General features: G+C 37.3%; 3 protein-coding genes across 4 annotated transcripts; 1 reads left to right on the forward strand and 2 right to left on the reverse strand.

Moving 5' to 3' along the window:
* Positions 1–226: 226 nt before the first annotated feature.
* LOC103324318 (hydroxyacyl-thioester dehydratase type-like protein) lies at positions 227–2237 on the reverse strand. Its single transcript, XM_008226372.3, has 4 exons — positions 2097–2237; positions 1243–1634; positions 685–800; positions 227–582 (listed from the first exon to the last, which is right to left on the reverse strand). Exons 2-4 carry the CDS (start codon positions 1507–1509, stop codon positions 474–476), a joined length of 492 nt encoding a protein of 163 aa, XP_008224594.2. The 5' UTR covers positions 1510–1634; positions 2097–2237; the 3' UTR covers positions 227–473.
* Positions 2238–2974: 737 nt separating this feature from the next.
* LOC103324308 (exonuclease V-like protein) lies at positions 2975–6894 on the reverse strand. Of its 2 annotated transcripts, none has more exons than XM_089044193.1 (7): positions 6365–6894; positions 5666–5770; positions 5334–5455; positions 4488–4637; positions 4248–4401; positions 3918–3994; positions 2975–3355 (listed from the first exon to the last, which is right to left on the reverse strand). In XM_089044193.1, exons 1-7 carry the CDS (start codon positions 6746–6748, stop codon positions 3334–3336), a joined length of 1014 nt encoding a protein of 337 aa, XP_088900319.1. In that variant the 5' UTR covers positions 6749–6894; the 3' UTR covers positions 2975–3333. The 2 variants fall into 2 exon arrangements, with proteins under 2 accessions (XP_088900319.1, XP_008224574.2); XM_008226352.3 differs by having other exon boundaries at positions 2975–3437; positions 6365–6885.
* A 3032-nt stretch (positions 6895–9926) lies between these two features.
* LOC103324297 (RmlC-like cupins superfamily protein) lies at positions 9927–12360 on the forward strand. The gene is made up of 4 exons (XM_008226342.2): positions 9927–10525; positions 10685–10866; positions 11001–11081; positions 11228–12360. Exons 1-4 carry the CDS (start codon positions 10126–10128, stop codon positions 12158–12160), a joined length of 1596 nt encoding a protein of 531 aa, XP_008224564.2. The 5' UTR covers positions 9927–10125; the 3' UTR covers positions 12161–12360.
* Positions 12361–12393: the final 33 nt, after the last annotated feature.

Consider the following 12393-nt stretch of genomic DNA (forward strand, 5'->3'; position numbering starts at 1 on the left):
AGTGGGTTCGTGTAGACTGGAGATATGAGGGACATCTCTATATTCAGTTGCTCGCACACGGGTGATTTTTTTGCCATCCATCCATGCATAATGGGATTCTAATTTTTGGCCATTGATACATCAAGGGCCAGAAATTAGTGACACACGACTGGTGCTAGTATTTCCTCAGACATATTTACATGTAATTGTACATTAATTCAGCTTTTACAAGCGACTTCCATGGATGTAATGTTGGGAACCCATTAGCTGAATGGAGCTGATTGAAGAAATCTTGAAATCATCCGCCCAAAAAAAGAAGAGAAAAAAAGTAGACGTTATCCATCTAGAGTTTACAATGCAATTTCCTTGAGATAAATTTTTATTAAATAAAGGGATGGTGCAGTTCGACTAAACCATACGTAGAATTTCAGCCACACTCAATTGCTTTTGAACTTTCAATCAATGCGGCAGTAGCTCAACCCGAACCGGCTCTGTCATGTCGAAGTATTCGCTTGTTCCACAGCTGGTGCAGGTAAGATGGCCATTGCCTCACCGTCGATGACGATAGCACCATTCTTGAAGCATGCTGTCTTGAATTTCACTCTGAACCACACATGCAAGCAAACACCCAGATAAGTTAGTCTCTATATAATTTGAGTCATGCACCGCATAACAATTGCTTTGTCAAATAATAATCTAGCTTACAGGTATCTGTTCTTCTGTTCTCTTATATTAGTTGCTTCTACCTCGCCAACAATCTCTTCGCCAATATAGACGGGCAACCTGAAATGCAAGCTTTGGGAAACATATATAGCCCCAGGCTGAAAATACCATAACAACGTCAAGAAATTAGACATTCGGATCTCAACGGTTGCGACCAAAAAACCAAAAAAAGAAATCTGAACATAAATGTCGGAAAGGTTTCGCACTAAAGAGTCCAGGATAGGATGTTTTTCAACAATGTGATAGCTAAATTTTTTTCATTATCAAGTAACTGTATGTGGCTCTCGGATCATATATATTTCTGACTCAATTCCAACCTCATATACTTCTACAACAGAAATTCATATTCATCCAATTTGGTTCTTATTATAATGCTTCCTCAAATTTTTTGTTTCTTTCTTTGTGATTATGAAAAGTAAGCTAGATTTAATTAATTTGTTTTCTTTCCCTTCTCCCATTAATGAGATAATAAAAATTACTGTAACATTCTGAATAACCAATAAACAAGCCAAAAGTAAAAACATGAAGCATCAGACTTACAAAGTGAGAAGATATGATCTTGGGAAACAGGGCAGCAACAAGCATCCCATGAACAAGTCGATCTTCAAATCCGGCATTTCGAGCGGACTCAGAATCGAAATGCAGAGGATTAGAGTCATGACTCACTTTAGAGTACTCTAAGACATCTTCACTTGTGAATATTCTAGATAGCTTCAATGTATCCCCAGTTCTAAGAAAACTAGCCGCCGCTGATGAAAAACCTCTCAAACAAGGTACATTGACTGAGAGTAAATTCCGGGTGAGCATAGTTGTAAAGGGTCCTCTAACGTTGTCCCTCAGATTATCAGCCAAACAAATTCTGTTGATTTCTTTTACCACAATGTTGTTTTCCTCTCCATAAAAAATCCAAGTTTTGACATATCTACTTACACCTGTGACTTTAAGATAAATCATATATGACTATCAAATTACACTATACCAACAATTGGTGTGACAAAATTTTGTTTTCTCATAAACTGCTTGGTGAAGTGGAAACCATCATTTTTTTTTTTTTTTTTTGTTAGCATTATTCATAAGTCACTTGTACGAGGAATTATTGCAAACAGTTGGCGAGCATCCAATAGGCATCAATTTAGACAAAACATAAATAAGCCTAGTGTAGTGAGCAGAGCAGTGATCCAAATGTTTGCAAGGACCCACCAGCCAGAACCCAAATAGATACAGATATGATTCACTTGAAGGTGTAAAACATAGCACAGAAGGTTCATGGCAGATAATGCTTTGGTATATTGATAAAGCCAAACCAAAGTATTAAATAGGAAAAGCTAGAATTTCACACACAAGCACACAAATGCATGGATATCAAAAGTCACACATTCATCGCTGAAGCTTACCTGATCTTGTTCAGCATACTAGTACTTTGCATCTCTTCGGGTCTTGGGTTTTTGGAGCACAACGAAGGAGAGAGGGAGAGAGCGCGCAAACAAGCAAATGGTTTTGTAGTTTCGGCGGGCTATTTGCTACTTTGACTTATCCCCACCAGTTTTAAAGTCCATTAATCATACATACAATTACGTGGTGTTAATAATTGATGTGTTATGTTTTTTAGGTCAAAGTAGGAAGGGGATGGGGATTTACTCACACACTGGTGTCTTGGGATTTCGAATCTGATACCACTAGTTTTAGGCCAAACATATTTTTCACTATGGTATGACCCCATTGGCATTACTAATTGATGTGTTAAAACATGGATGGATGAATCTAATGTATAGTATTAAGGGACATTTTGGAAATTTTAAAAGAAGCAAAAATGGACAAAAATTATGATGTTAATACAACTTTTTCCATGAACCTAAAAAACCTTAGTATATATAGTATATTAATAAATAAATTTATGTGTTACAACATGAATAGATATAATACAATGTGGAGCTGTGAGTATCACGCTAAAAAAAGTTACTCTAGTTTATGAGTTAGGACGTCGGAGTCTTATGACTCTGCTCTATTTTTCATTTTCTTTTCCTTTTCATTATTAGCACCAAACTTCATATACCAAGAGAAAAAGAAAAGAAGAAAGTTTTGTTGAACCTTTAAATCATTTCTACATTTTCTGGCTGTTGATGATAATTCAAAGAACTGCTGACAAATTAGAGTTTTCACTTGAAGGGTTCCTGAATCATGTATGAAGATGTGTTGACTTGGAGCTCTCTCTACTAGTTTTAAGTAATTATATGCACGTCTTTGCAGAAACTCTAAAATGTATTGCACATAATTTTGACAGAGACATTCATAAACTTTACTAATCAAACAATTGAATTTGACAACTCCGTCCATAAAATAATTTACAACAATTGAATCAAATAACGGTCACAATACAACTTGAATGATTACATTCATGGATCATCCTAAGGACAAATACAACACAGCAATTACAAAAGAAGCAACTCTAAAAACTTGTGCTTCTTTGTACCCTTATTGCGGATGCTGATTGAAACACCGCCAATGCCAGTGGTTTTCTCTAACTTGGTGGATCATTATGGTTACCATTTTTAGCAGGGCAGACAGAAGAATATTGACAGAACCCGCATTTCCATCGCTCTTCCTCAGGAGTGTAACTGGCTTCTCGCTCTCCTAGCCAGAACTCAAGACAACCCTGAATTTGATTCTTAACCCAATCAGAGTCATATGCAAACTCATCTTCACCAAGTAATGAATGATCTTTCTGTAACTCATATCTGACTCAAAAACAGTCGTATCAGTGTCTTTCCAAACGATATTGTCACCAAGTATGTCCACATGAACAAACAATCGTAAACTTATGCATCACAACTAATGTCTATTATTCAAGTTCAGCTTGTTCCTTACTTTTTGAAACATTGATGCTAAGTTAAACATAAAGTACATAACAGGGTGTGAGATAAGATTTGGATGTAACCTCTTACAAACCACTATTTAAAATTAAAATTAAATAAAAACCAGTGTCCACTGGATTACAACAACTTAAGATGGACAAAGCTAGAGACCAGATTATTAGGATAACCAAAATGGACTGGCTACCTTTCATTTCTAATGTGTGCTCAACTAGTATGCACTGCATGAATCTTTTGTGGTAAACATATTCATCCACAGGCATTGGGACTTCAATAATAATATTTATAAGAAACTAAACATGAAAACAAACATGGAAACCCATGGCATAAATTTTAGTTTCTCACCTCAATAACAGCTGGTCATGAGCAGGGGGGAGCATGCTACACGTGTTTCTATAGTATCTCAGTACATCATCAAGGGTCTGCACAACCAAGAGAAATTTTTACAAAAGCTATAGAAACATGCGTTTGAAGTGGTAATTATCTGAAAACCTTATGTTAGATACCATTTTATTTTTATGAACTGATCCATGTCATTTGGTTACTGGACAAACCATCAATAACAAGTGAAGACCCTTACTAAAAAGATGCTGCTCTTTGCCGAAGAAGCATCTTTTATTAAGTGATCGGTTTAAGAAGTATGTATCTAATAATTCAAGTGGAGAGAATCTTCACCTCTGCAGGGAACCCTGAGTTAGCAGTCATCTCTCTGATTTCATCAGATAAGATATGATGAGGATTTAAGGAAAAGAAATCAAAAAACTTTTTGGATGGGAATTTATCAGCAACTAAATCGTCCCACATATACTTGTAGCACATTAATTGAAGCCTGCCAAAACAAATGTTCAGAGTGACTTCATTTTTGGAGCATTTCTCATCAATGGCAATGAAACATAAACCAACAAAAGAGCATACCTTCCATTTCTTCGTTGTGGTTCAGCAGGAAGTGTATCTTTCACACGAGTCTTTGTGTCAACTAATAATGGGTTTCTGATGGTTTCTGTTACAGGCATTCGAATCTCATCAATCACTCCCACCATCCATATCCCTTCTACAAAACCTATTCTGATATGATAAGAAAGTATAGCTAATCACTGACAGAAAGGAGGTTAGAAAGATCAACTCTCCAATTTCTTAGAGAGAGAGAGAGAGAGAGATTTAACTGAAAGTCTAAAGTACAAGAACATACCTGCCACTCCAACATACCAATATATAAATGGTATCAATTTGAGAGAAGCATGAAGCATATTTCAAAGGAGTAAGTCTCAACTTACTATAGGTAAGGCAATACAATTTTTCTAAATCTTTTCTCTAACCATCATGTGTATATTATGGATCATTTCCATCATACTACATGACAAGATGTACACTAACTTAAAGGCACTACAATCTTTACAATCCAGGGCTCATATTAACCTTTAACCCATAAGAAAACTGCTAAGCAAGGATCAGAGCTGCAAGTTTGATCTGTGTCATTCCTTATATATGAGAGAACTACTATATCCCCTACCACAAGAATGGGCCATCCTGATATGATGAGCCAATAATATCAAATTAACACACATGCTAAAGAAACCACCTTTATCTAATTAATTTTCACAAGTTCACAACAAAGATAAATTTATAATTAGAAAGATAAACCTCTGACCTCACATGGGTAAAACTTTTATAATAACCCATTGTCAATCTGGACGTTAAAAGCCACCTAAATAGTGTATCAGGAATCAAAGATGGAATCAGAGACGAGATGGTTTAACTTACAGTGGCAGCTCACGCGTCAATCCTTCAGATAATAATTGATTTACTCCAGTTATAAAATTAAGAAGCTTCAGAGCCCATCTATCTTCTATTGATTTGATACGAACTTTAACTTTTTTTACAACCTGTACAAAAATATAATCAGATCGTAAGAGTGCATAGAAAACATGGAGGTAAGAATAAGAACTTCCAAAAGCCAAATAAATTTCCCTACAACAACAGAAAGGTATGGAAGAGTGCTTTGTACTTCGGCAAAAAAATTTAAACAGGTACCATTCATGCAGTACAAAACTAGAAATACTACAAAAGTAGAAAAGTCGGTCTCTAATGAGTACCTCTTCCTCAAGTTTTGCATGGCGAGCACTGCCTTTTTTCATAGCCTTGCTGACTTTTCGCTTGCCAACAAGTAAAACAAACTCCATTTGTTTTTCACACCATTCCTGTTGTTAACATGAAATAGAATAGATCTAAGTCAAATATCTTTTGAAATCCTTAAGTTGGATGACAAAAAAAAGTAGTCACAACCTCTCGCAAAATAATAACAGTGTACAAATTATTGAGGTTGTTTATCCACAGTTACTGCTAAATTATGCTGTATTGGCTATACTATATATGGAAAACACCACAATACATGGAAAATTAAAGCATTCACACACTCACACCAGGGAGATACAGATGCTCAATGGGAGTCCGGCTCACACATTTACCCAACCAATACAAGATTTCAAATTGGGAATAATAAGATGTCCTTCTGATCAAATTTTGCTATTAGATTTCCAACATACACATTGATGTGGCACTAAGAAAACTAACAAATTTAAATCATTCTATTGCACATTAATCTTTGTCATTGCAATAAATAATTCAAAAATCAATTTTCTCAAACATTCAGCGTAACCATCCAAACGCATTTCCTAAAATCCCATATGATCCACAATCAGACAGCAATAAAGCCTCAAAATTTACAAACACAAATCCAAACCCATTTTGCAAAAACTTCGAAAAAAGAGTCTGGAAGCCAAGAAATTCTATACCGTGGCAGTAATATCAGTTACAGACAAGCCCTTCTTCCTAAACCGGTGCAAAAACGAGTCAGCCATCCGAGTCTTCTTCTGGGCACTCTTCAAACCACCCGAATCCTCAATATCGGGTTCGGAGCAACCCGATAACCTCCTCTTGGATAAAGCAGTAATCGACTTAATAGACCTGACGTTGCTGCGGAACGAAAATGTTGAGCAGCGAATTGCAGGGATTGCAGAGAAGGAAGCGCGGGCGGAGACCAAAGCAGCTTCGAGCAGAGCCATCTCTTCCTCGCTCACAATCTCAATTGGGATTTCGGGCACGATATCGTTCTTCTTGTCGTCGATGTTGCGGTTGAAGGGCGAGTCAGAGAGTGACTCGGAGGGTGACTCGGTCATTTTGGGCGAGTCTGTGGAAAATGACCGTTAGGAGCGCCGCGCTTATATGGCAAGTTATCGTGGTTGATTTTTTTTCAATTGTCCGAATGGAGTTCTCTGTGCTCTACGCGACAAGATATTAAGACCATATTAACGTGCTAACCGCTGTATGTAATATTTCCCAAAGTTGCTTGTTGAGAGAAATCATCATGTGACAACGAGAGATACATAAATATGTGTGTGGCGTAATGTCATGCAAAAGCATCTTTAAGAGTATCTTCAACAGACTCTTTATTCTCTTATTTCTAACTACTTTTGACTAAAAAGAAGGAAAATCATCTTTCCAGCAGACTCTCTACTTGGCTCTCTATTTTGGAGAACCAACTTTAGCTCCATGCATCTAACAGGAGGAGAGAGAAATGGAGGCTCGCCAAATTGAAGAGAAAGAAAAGAGAGAGAAAAGGGGGGAGAGAGATAGAGACAGTTGGGATTGAAGCGTCATGCAATCATATATCGAACCCCATATCAAATTCGACACATTCATGAAATGCAATCAAAGATCAGTGCCTTCTTCAAACCCTCTTCCTCTTCTTCTTTTACCTCTTCCCTTGAAGAAGCTCTAATATAATATTTAATAAATGTATAGTACTGAAATATGACTACTTAGTCAAATCCGTCTTGCTTGGGAGCCTTCCCCCTTGGGCTATTAGAAGCTCAATGTATTCATGTAAGCGTGATTCTGATACCATTGGAGCTAGAGGAGTAATTCGTGAGGACATACCAGATTGGACTAGTGGTTTTGTGGCTAATCTTGGAAAATGTCAAATCCTAAAAGCTGAAGTATGGGGACTGTTTTTTTGTGTTGAAGCTGAAGTATTGGGACTATTTTTATTGTTTAGTTATTTATTTATTTATTTTTATGGGTTGATCCCTCCATTTCATCAGAAAAAATATATAACTACTTAGTATAACTCATTTACATGTTATAATATGGCATTTTCATTTTGATAAGCTTACTTGTTCCTTAAAAGAAGAAAAAACAATAGAAGAAAACAAAAGTGGTGGTCATCCCTCCAAAACTGTAAAATTGAAGTAAAAATAATGATATGCCAGGCTCACGAAACTTTGTTCCTCACCATTGGAGGCCACTTGGGGAATTTGTTTCCAGCGGTGAGCCCAAAAATCATCATTTAGCTTCTAGCAACAAATCAGAATTTTTTTAAAAAAAACCCCAAAATTAATGAATTTTTTTCTATAAATACCAGCCAATTTTTTAAAAAAAATTATCTGAAATTTGAAATTGAAAATTTTATCCAATTATGAGATATGAATAGTATTGACACGTAGGAACCCGAAAATCTTATCCGAAAATATTATCTAAATTAATTATTGAGGTAAAAAAAATTGTGAAAAAAAAAAAGAATAGTAATTGCCCTTTGCCATGGCAATGGGTGGAAACGAAAATACTATTTGCATACTATTCACGTAAATAGTTACTCCCTTCCCAAAGGCAAATGGGTGGAGTTGCTCTTAATGCCTAAAAAATCATCATTTAGCTTCTAGCAACAAATCAGAAAACAAGTGTTTGAAGTTTCTTTAGCATTTATTACATTGATAGATCAATAACATAAGGCTCAAGGCTGCATGATCTGTCGTCGATGATATACATTTCTCCTACAAAGTTAAAGAATCTTGTTCATGTAACAGCTTGTGACATAAAAAAACAAGGGCTAATGGAAAGAGCACTGTTCAGACATGTGGTCTTTAGACATAGTAAACTCCAGTGAAAATACCTGTAGGATGACTAAAAATGCCTAGAGGAGGGTGAATATGCCAATTTAATATTATAATCAAATAAATAAAAATAAACTTTGGTAACGGATTGATATGACTTATCAATCTTGAAACGTGTTGGACATAAAATAAAGAAACACGCAAAGAATTATTTTATGTGGTAAAACCCCACCTCTAGGGAAAATCCACGGGACTCAAGTCTAACACAAATCCACTGAACGATGATTACAAGAAATACTCACACACTTATCCTAGACACGTTCTAGATAATGTTTACCGACTTCTTTGTAACTCAACTTCTGTCACGGGATGATCTTCGACACTCCTTATGTTGAACACAATACTGGTCACGATTGCTTCAAGCTCGCCGGAGGAAAACCGCCACCACGTTCTTGGTGCTCTCAACCGTATGAGTCACCGACATGCATATGAGTGCAATATGAATGATGAAAGTGTATGATAAATCACTAAGTAAACAAGGAACACTTGATGACTTATATGCAAAATATGCACAGGAGCTTTCTCTTAAAAATTCAATCTATGCAAAACCAAATATGTCGAAAGCCCTGTATGTGAAAATAAAGACCCACGTTTTATTCAAAGCAGGTTCTCTCTAGTAAGAGAGAAACCCAATAGTCCAACAATTCTATTCAATTGTGATTCTCAAACTTAATCCCATATGGACTCAAGTCAATCACGTCAAAACAAAATACACACTACTATGCCATTATGAATATCAACTTCCTGTAAGGACGCCAAACATGAGACTACAAATATCATCAATCATGAATATCAATTTTGATCTAGCATGGACTCTAAATGACGATGCCAAACAACCAATCTTTGTGGGAGAAACAATTTCTCCTAAAACAAACTAATTAGACCAATCAAGTAGGAGATGAGCAACGTGCAAGTCATAACGGGAAAAGATAAAACTTAAATCAAAATAGAGTCTAACTAGAAAAGTAATATCAATAGATAAAATCTAATCCTATTAAAAATGAGATTAAGATAAAAATACTTTGAGTGAAAATAACGCCAATTAGGTATCCTATAATGAATGCATGATTATGTCATGATTTATCCAGTTTCTCATATTAATCAAGTCATGCCTCGGAAGTATGTGATTGAATGAGTTGTGCCAAAACGTCCAGTAACAATTCTTCACATACTAATTTTTCACATATGTTAAAGTCTAGAAAATGACAATACAAATTTCATACTAATAACCAGAAAATTACTGCGAGTTTAAAAGTAGAATGAAAACAAACAAACAAAAATCTGATTATTTCTGAAGAGAACGTGTAGAAGGGTAGGTTTGGTTTGGTTTGGTTTGGTTTGGTTTGAGATATTCATGCCGATGACTCTGTCCCTGTCTTACAAAGTGTTCGAATATTTCTCTTCAAATCCCAACTGTGTCTAAACCAAAACCCGCCAGCAAACCCCCCAAACTCTGCATGAAGGACACGTGTCCCCCTCAACTCTCTCCCTCTCCTCTTCATAAACTCCCCCACCACTTCACTGAGAAGCTTCATACAGTGGAAACTAGCTAGCAAAAACAACTGATCAGATCATCAGAGAGCAAAAGCAAAGAAAAAGAAAAAATGGGAAACAGAGTTCTGGGCTTTGGGGTTCTTCTGCTTGTGATGTGGTATGGAGTTTCAGTGGCTGTGGGGTACACTGGAGACCCAGATGAAGATTTGAGGAGAGAGAAGGAAGAGAGAGAAGGGAGGCAAGAGAAGAAAGACTGGAGAGAAGGGCCAGAAAGTGGTGACACGAGGAGGCCAGAGTATGAGAAACCAGAATCAGAAAAAGAAGATTGGTATTTGCTGCCACACTCAAGGCAAGTGGTGAAAACTGAAGCAGGGGAGATGAGTGTTGTGATGAGGGTGGGAGGGAGAGTTGTTGATAAGCCAATGCATATTGGGTTTATTACAATGGAGCCCAAGTCCCTCTTCATCCCTCAGTATCTTGACTCAAACCTCTTCCTCTTTGTCCGCAGAGGTAATATTTTATTTGCTTGATTTTGCTTTGCTCTGTTGGTTTCTTCTTAATTTGGTTTTACTTCTTGGATTAAAACTGAATTGAATTCAATGCATGCAAGTATGCAAAGTGGCAGATTCTGCATGAGATTATGAGCTGAATAATTATAATTTGTTGCAGGGGAAGCAAAGGTGGGTTTGATTTACAGAGATGAACTGGGGGAGAGGAGATTGAAGTCTGGGGATGTTTATAGAATTCCAGCTGGTTCTCCATTTTACTTGGTGAATACAGGGGAAGGACAGAGGCTTCATATCATCTGCAGCCTTGACACATCTGAGAGCTTGGGGCTTGGTTCTGTGCAGGCAAAATAAATTTCATTTCTTAATCATCATAAAATTTTCTGAATTAATGAGGTTTATAGCACTTAAAATTCTCAATCTCTATAACCCTATTTTGATTTTGAATTTTTTTTTTTTTTTGGGGGTAAATAATGCAGTCTTTCTTCATTGGTGGAGGAATCAACCCACAATCTGTACTTGCTGGGTTTGACCATGACATACTCACAAATGCCTTCAATGTAAGCATCCAAACTTAATTGTACTTAATTAAGTGTTAATTAAGTGATTTATAATTAAACATCATCATATGGTTTAAATATGATCAGAAATGTGGGTCCTCTTAGAATCAGACTCCCTACAAAAACTAACGACACAATATTTGCAGGTCTCATCATCAGAACTAATGGAGGTGTTAACAAGTCAGCAGAAGGGTCCAATTGTGTATTTGAGTGATTCTCATTCACCAAACCTCTGGTCAAAATTCCTCCAGCTGAAAGAGAAAGACAGGCTCCAAGAAATGAAGAAAATGGTTGACTTCCAACAAGAACCTGATCATCATCAAGATCAAACACAAACATGGTCATGGAGGAAGCTCTTGAACTCGGTGTTTGGAGCCGGTTCAGATGACAACAAGAAGAGGGCAGAGGACTATGACAAGGGAAAAGGAAAAGCACCAGACTCTTACAACCTCTACGATCGAAAACCCGACTTCCGAAACAACTACGGATGGAGCATGGAGCTTGACGAATCGGATTATGCGCCATTGAAAGACTCCGGCGTAGGTGTCTACCTTGTCAACCTCACCGCAGGGGCTATGATGGCGCCGCATGTGAACCCGACAGCAACAGAGTACGGCATTGTGTTGAGAGGCTCTGGGACAATACAGATTGTGTTCCCAAATGGGACATCGGCAATGAACACCAATGTACAAGACGGTGATGTGTTTTGGGTGCCGAGGTACTTCCCATTCTGTCAAATTGCATCAAGAACCGGGCCTCTTGAGTTCTTTGGATTCACAACCTCGGCAAGGAAGAACAGGCCTCAATTTTTGGCTGGTGCTAGCTCTGTTCTTCAGACAATAAGAGGACCTGAGCTTGCAGCTGCTTTCGGTGTGAGTGAGGATCGGTTGAGAAAGTTTATCAATGCTCAGCGCGAGGCGGTGATCTTGCCTTCAGCACAAGCAGCACCTCCATACAAGGAGGACAGGCAGCAGCCAAGGGAGGGAGATGAGAGGAAGCAACCAAAGGGGGATGACAGGGGAACATTTGAGAGGGTGCCAGAAGTGATCAAGAGTTTTGGAACTGACATGGTTATTTAAGAGTCTTGGTGGAGGTGAACAAGAGTTTGGTGGCGTTGGTTTTTTTATATTTTTTATCAGAGCTATTTTAGGAGCTTTTGTTTATGTGTTTAGGGCTTTTTGTTGTTTTTTTGTTGTAGTTGAATTTCTGGTTCTGTATCTGTTCCTGGGTTTGTGAATGAGTTGCTTGTGAATAAGAAATCTACGACTTTATGTTTCCACTCAGTGCTTTGTGATGAATCTATGAATTTCCA

This window comes from Prunus mume, linkage group LG1, assembly GCF_029339155.1.
Source record: "Prunus mume cultivar Tortuosa linkage group LG1, ASM2933915v1, whole genome shotgun sequence".
In the NCBI taxonomy this organism is placed as follows: Eukaryota; Viridiplantae; Streptophyta; class Magnoliopsida; order Rosales; family Rosaceae; genus Prunus; species Prunus mume.

What these genes read in the sequence shown, in the direction of transcription:
- LOC103324318 (XM_008226372.3), bottom strand. Translation starts at nt 1,509, where the DNA reads ATGCTCACCCGGAATTTACTCTCAGTCAATGTACCTTGTTTGAGAGGT. An exon ending in AGATCATATCTTCTCACTTT is followed by an intron (nt 801 to 1,242) that starts GTAAGTCTGATG and finishes TGGTATTTTCAG; the next exon opens with CCTGGGGCTATATATGTTTC. An exon ending in GAACAGAAGAACAGATACCT is followed by an intron (nt 583 to 684) that starts GTAAGCTAGATT and finishes TGTGTGGTTCAG; the next exon opens with AGTGAAATTCAAGACAGCAT.
- LOC103324308 (XM_008226352.3), bottom strand. Translation starts at nt 6,748, where the DNA reads ATGACCGAGTCACCCTCCGAGTCACTCTCTGACTCGCCCTTCAACCGC. An exon ending in ACTCAGGGTTCCCTGCAGAG is followed by an intron (nt 3,995 to 4,247) that starts GTGAAGATTCTC and finishes TTGGTTGTGCAG; the next exon opens with ACCCTTGATGATGTACTGAG. An exon ending in CATGACCAGCTGTTATTGAG is followed by an intron (nt 3,438 to 3,917) that starts GTGAGAAACTAA and finishes TTTTTGAGTCAG; the next exon opens with ATATGAGTTACAGAAAGATC.
- LOC103324297 (XM_008226342.2), top strand. Translation starts at nt 10,126, where the DNA reads ATGGGAAACAGAGTTCTGGGCTTTGGGGTTCTTCTGCTTGTGATGTGG. An exon ending in TGGGGCTTGGTTCTGTGCAG is followed by an intron (nt 10,867 to 11,000) that starts GCAAAATAAATT and finishes TAAATAATGCAG; the next exon opens with TCTTTCTTCATTGGTGGAGG. An exon ending in TACTCACAAATGCCTTCAAT is followed by an intron (nt 11,082 to 11,227) that starts GTAAGCATCCAA and finishes CAATATTTGCAG; the next exon opens with GTCTCATCATCAGAACTAAT.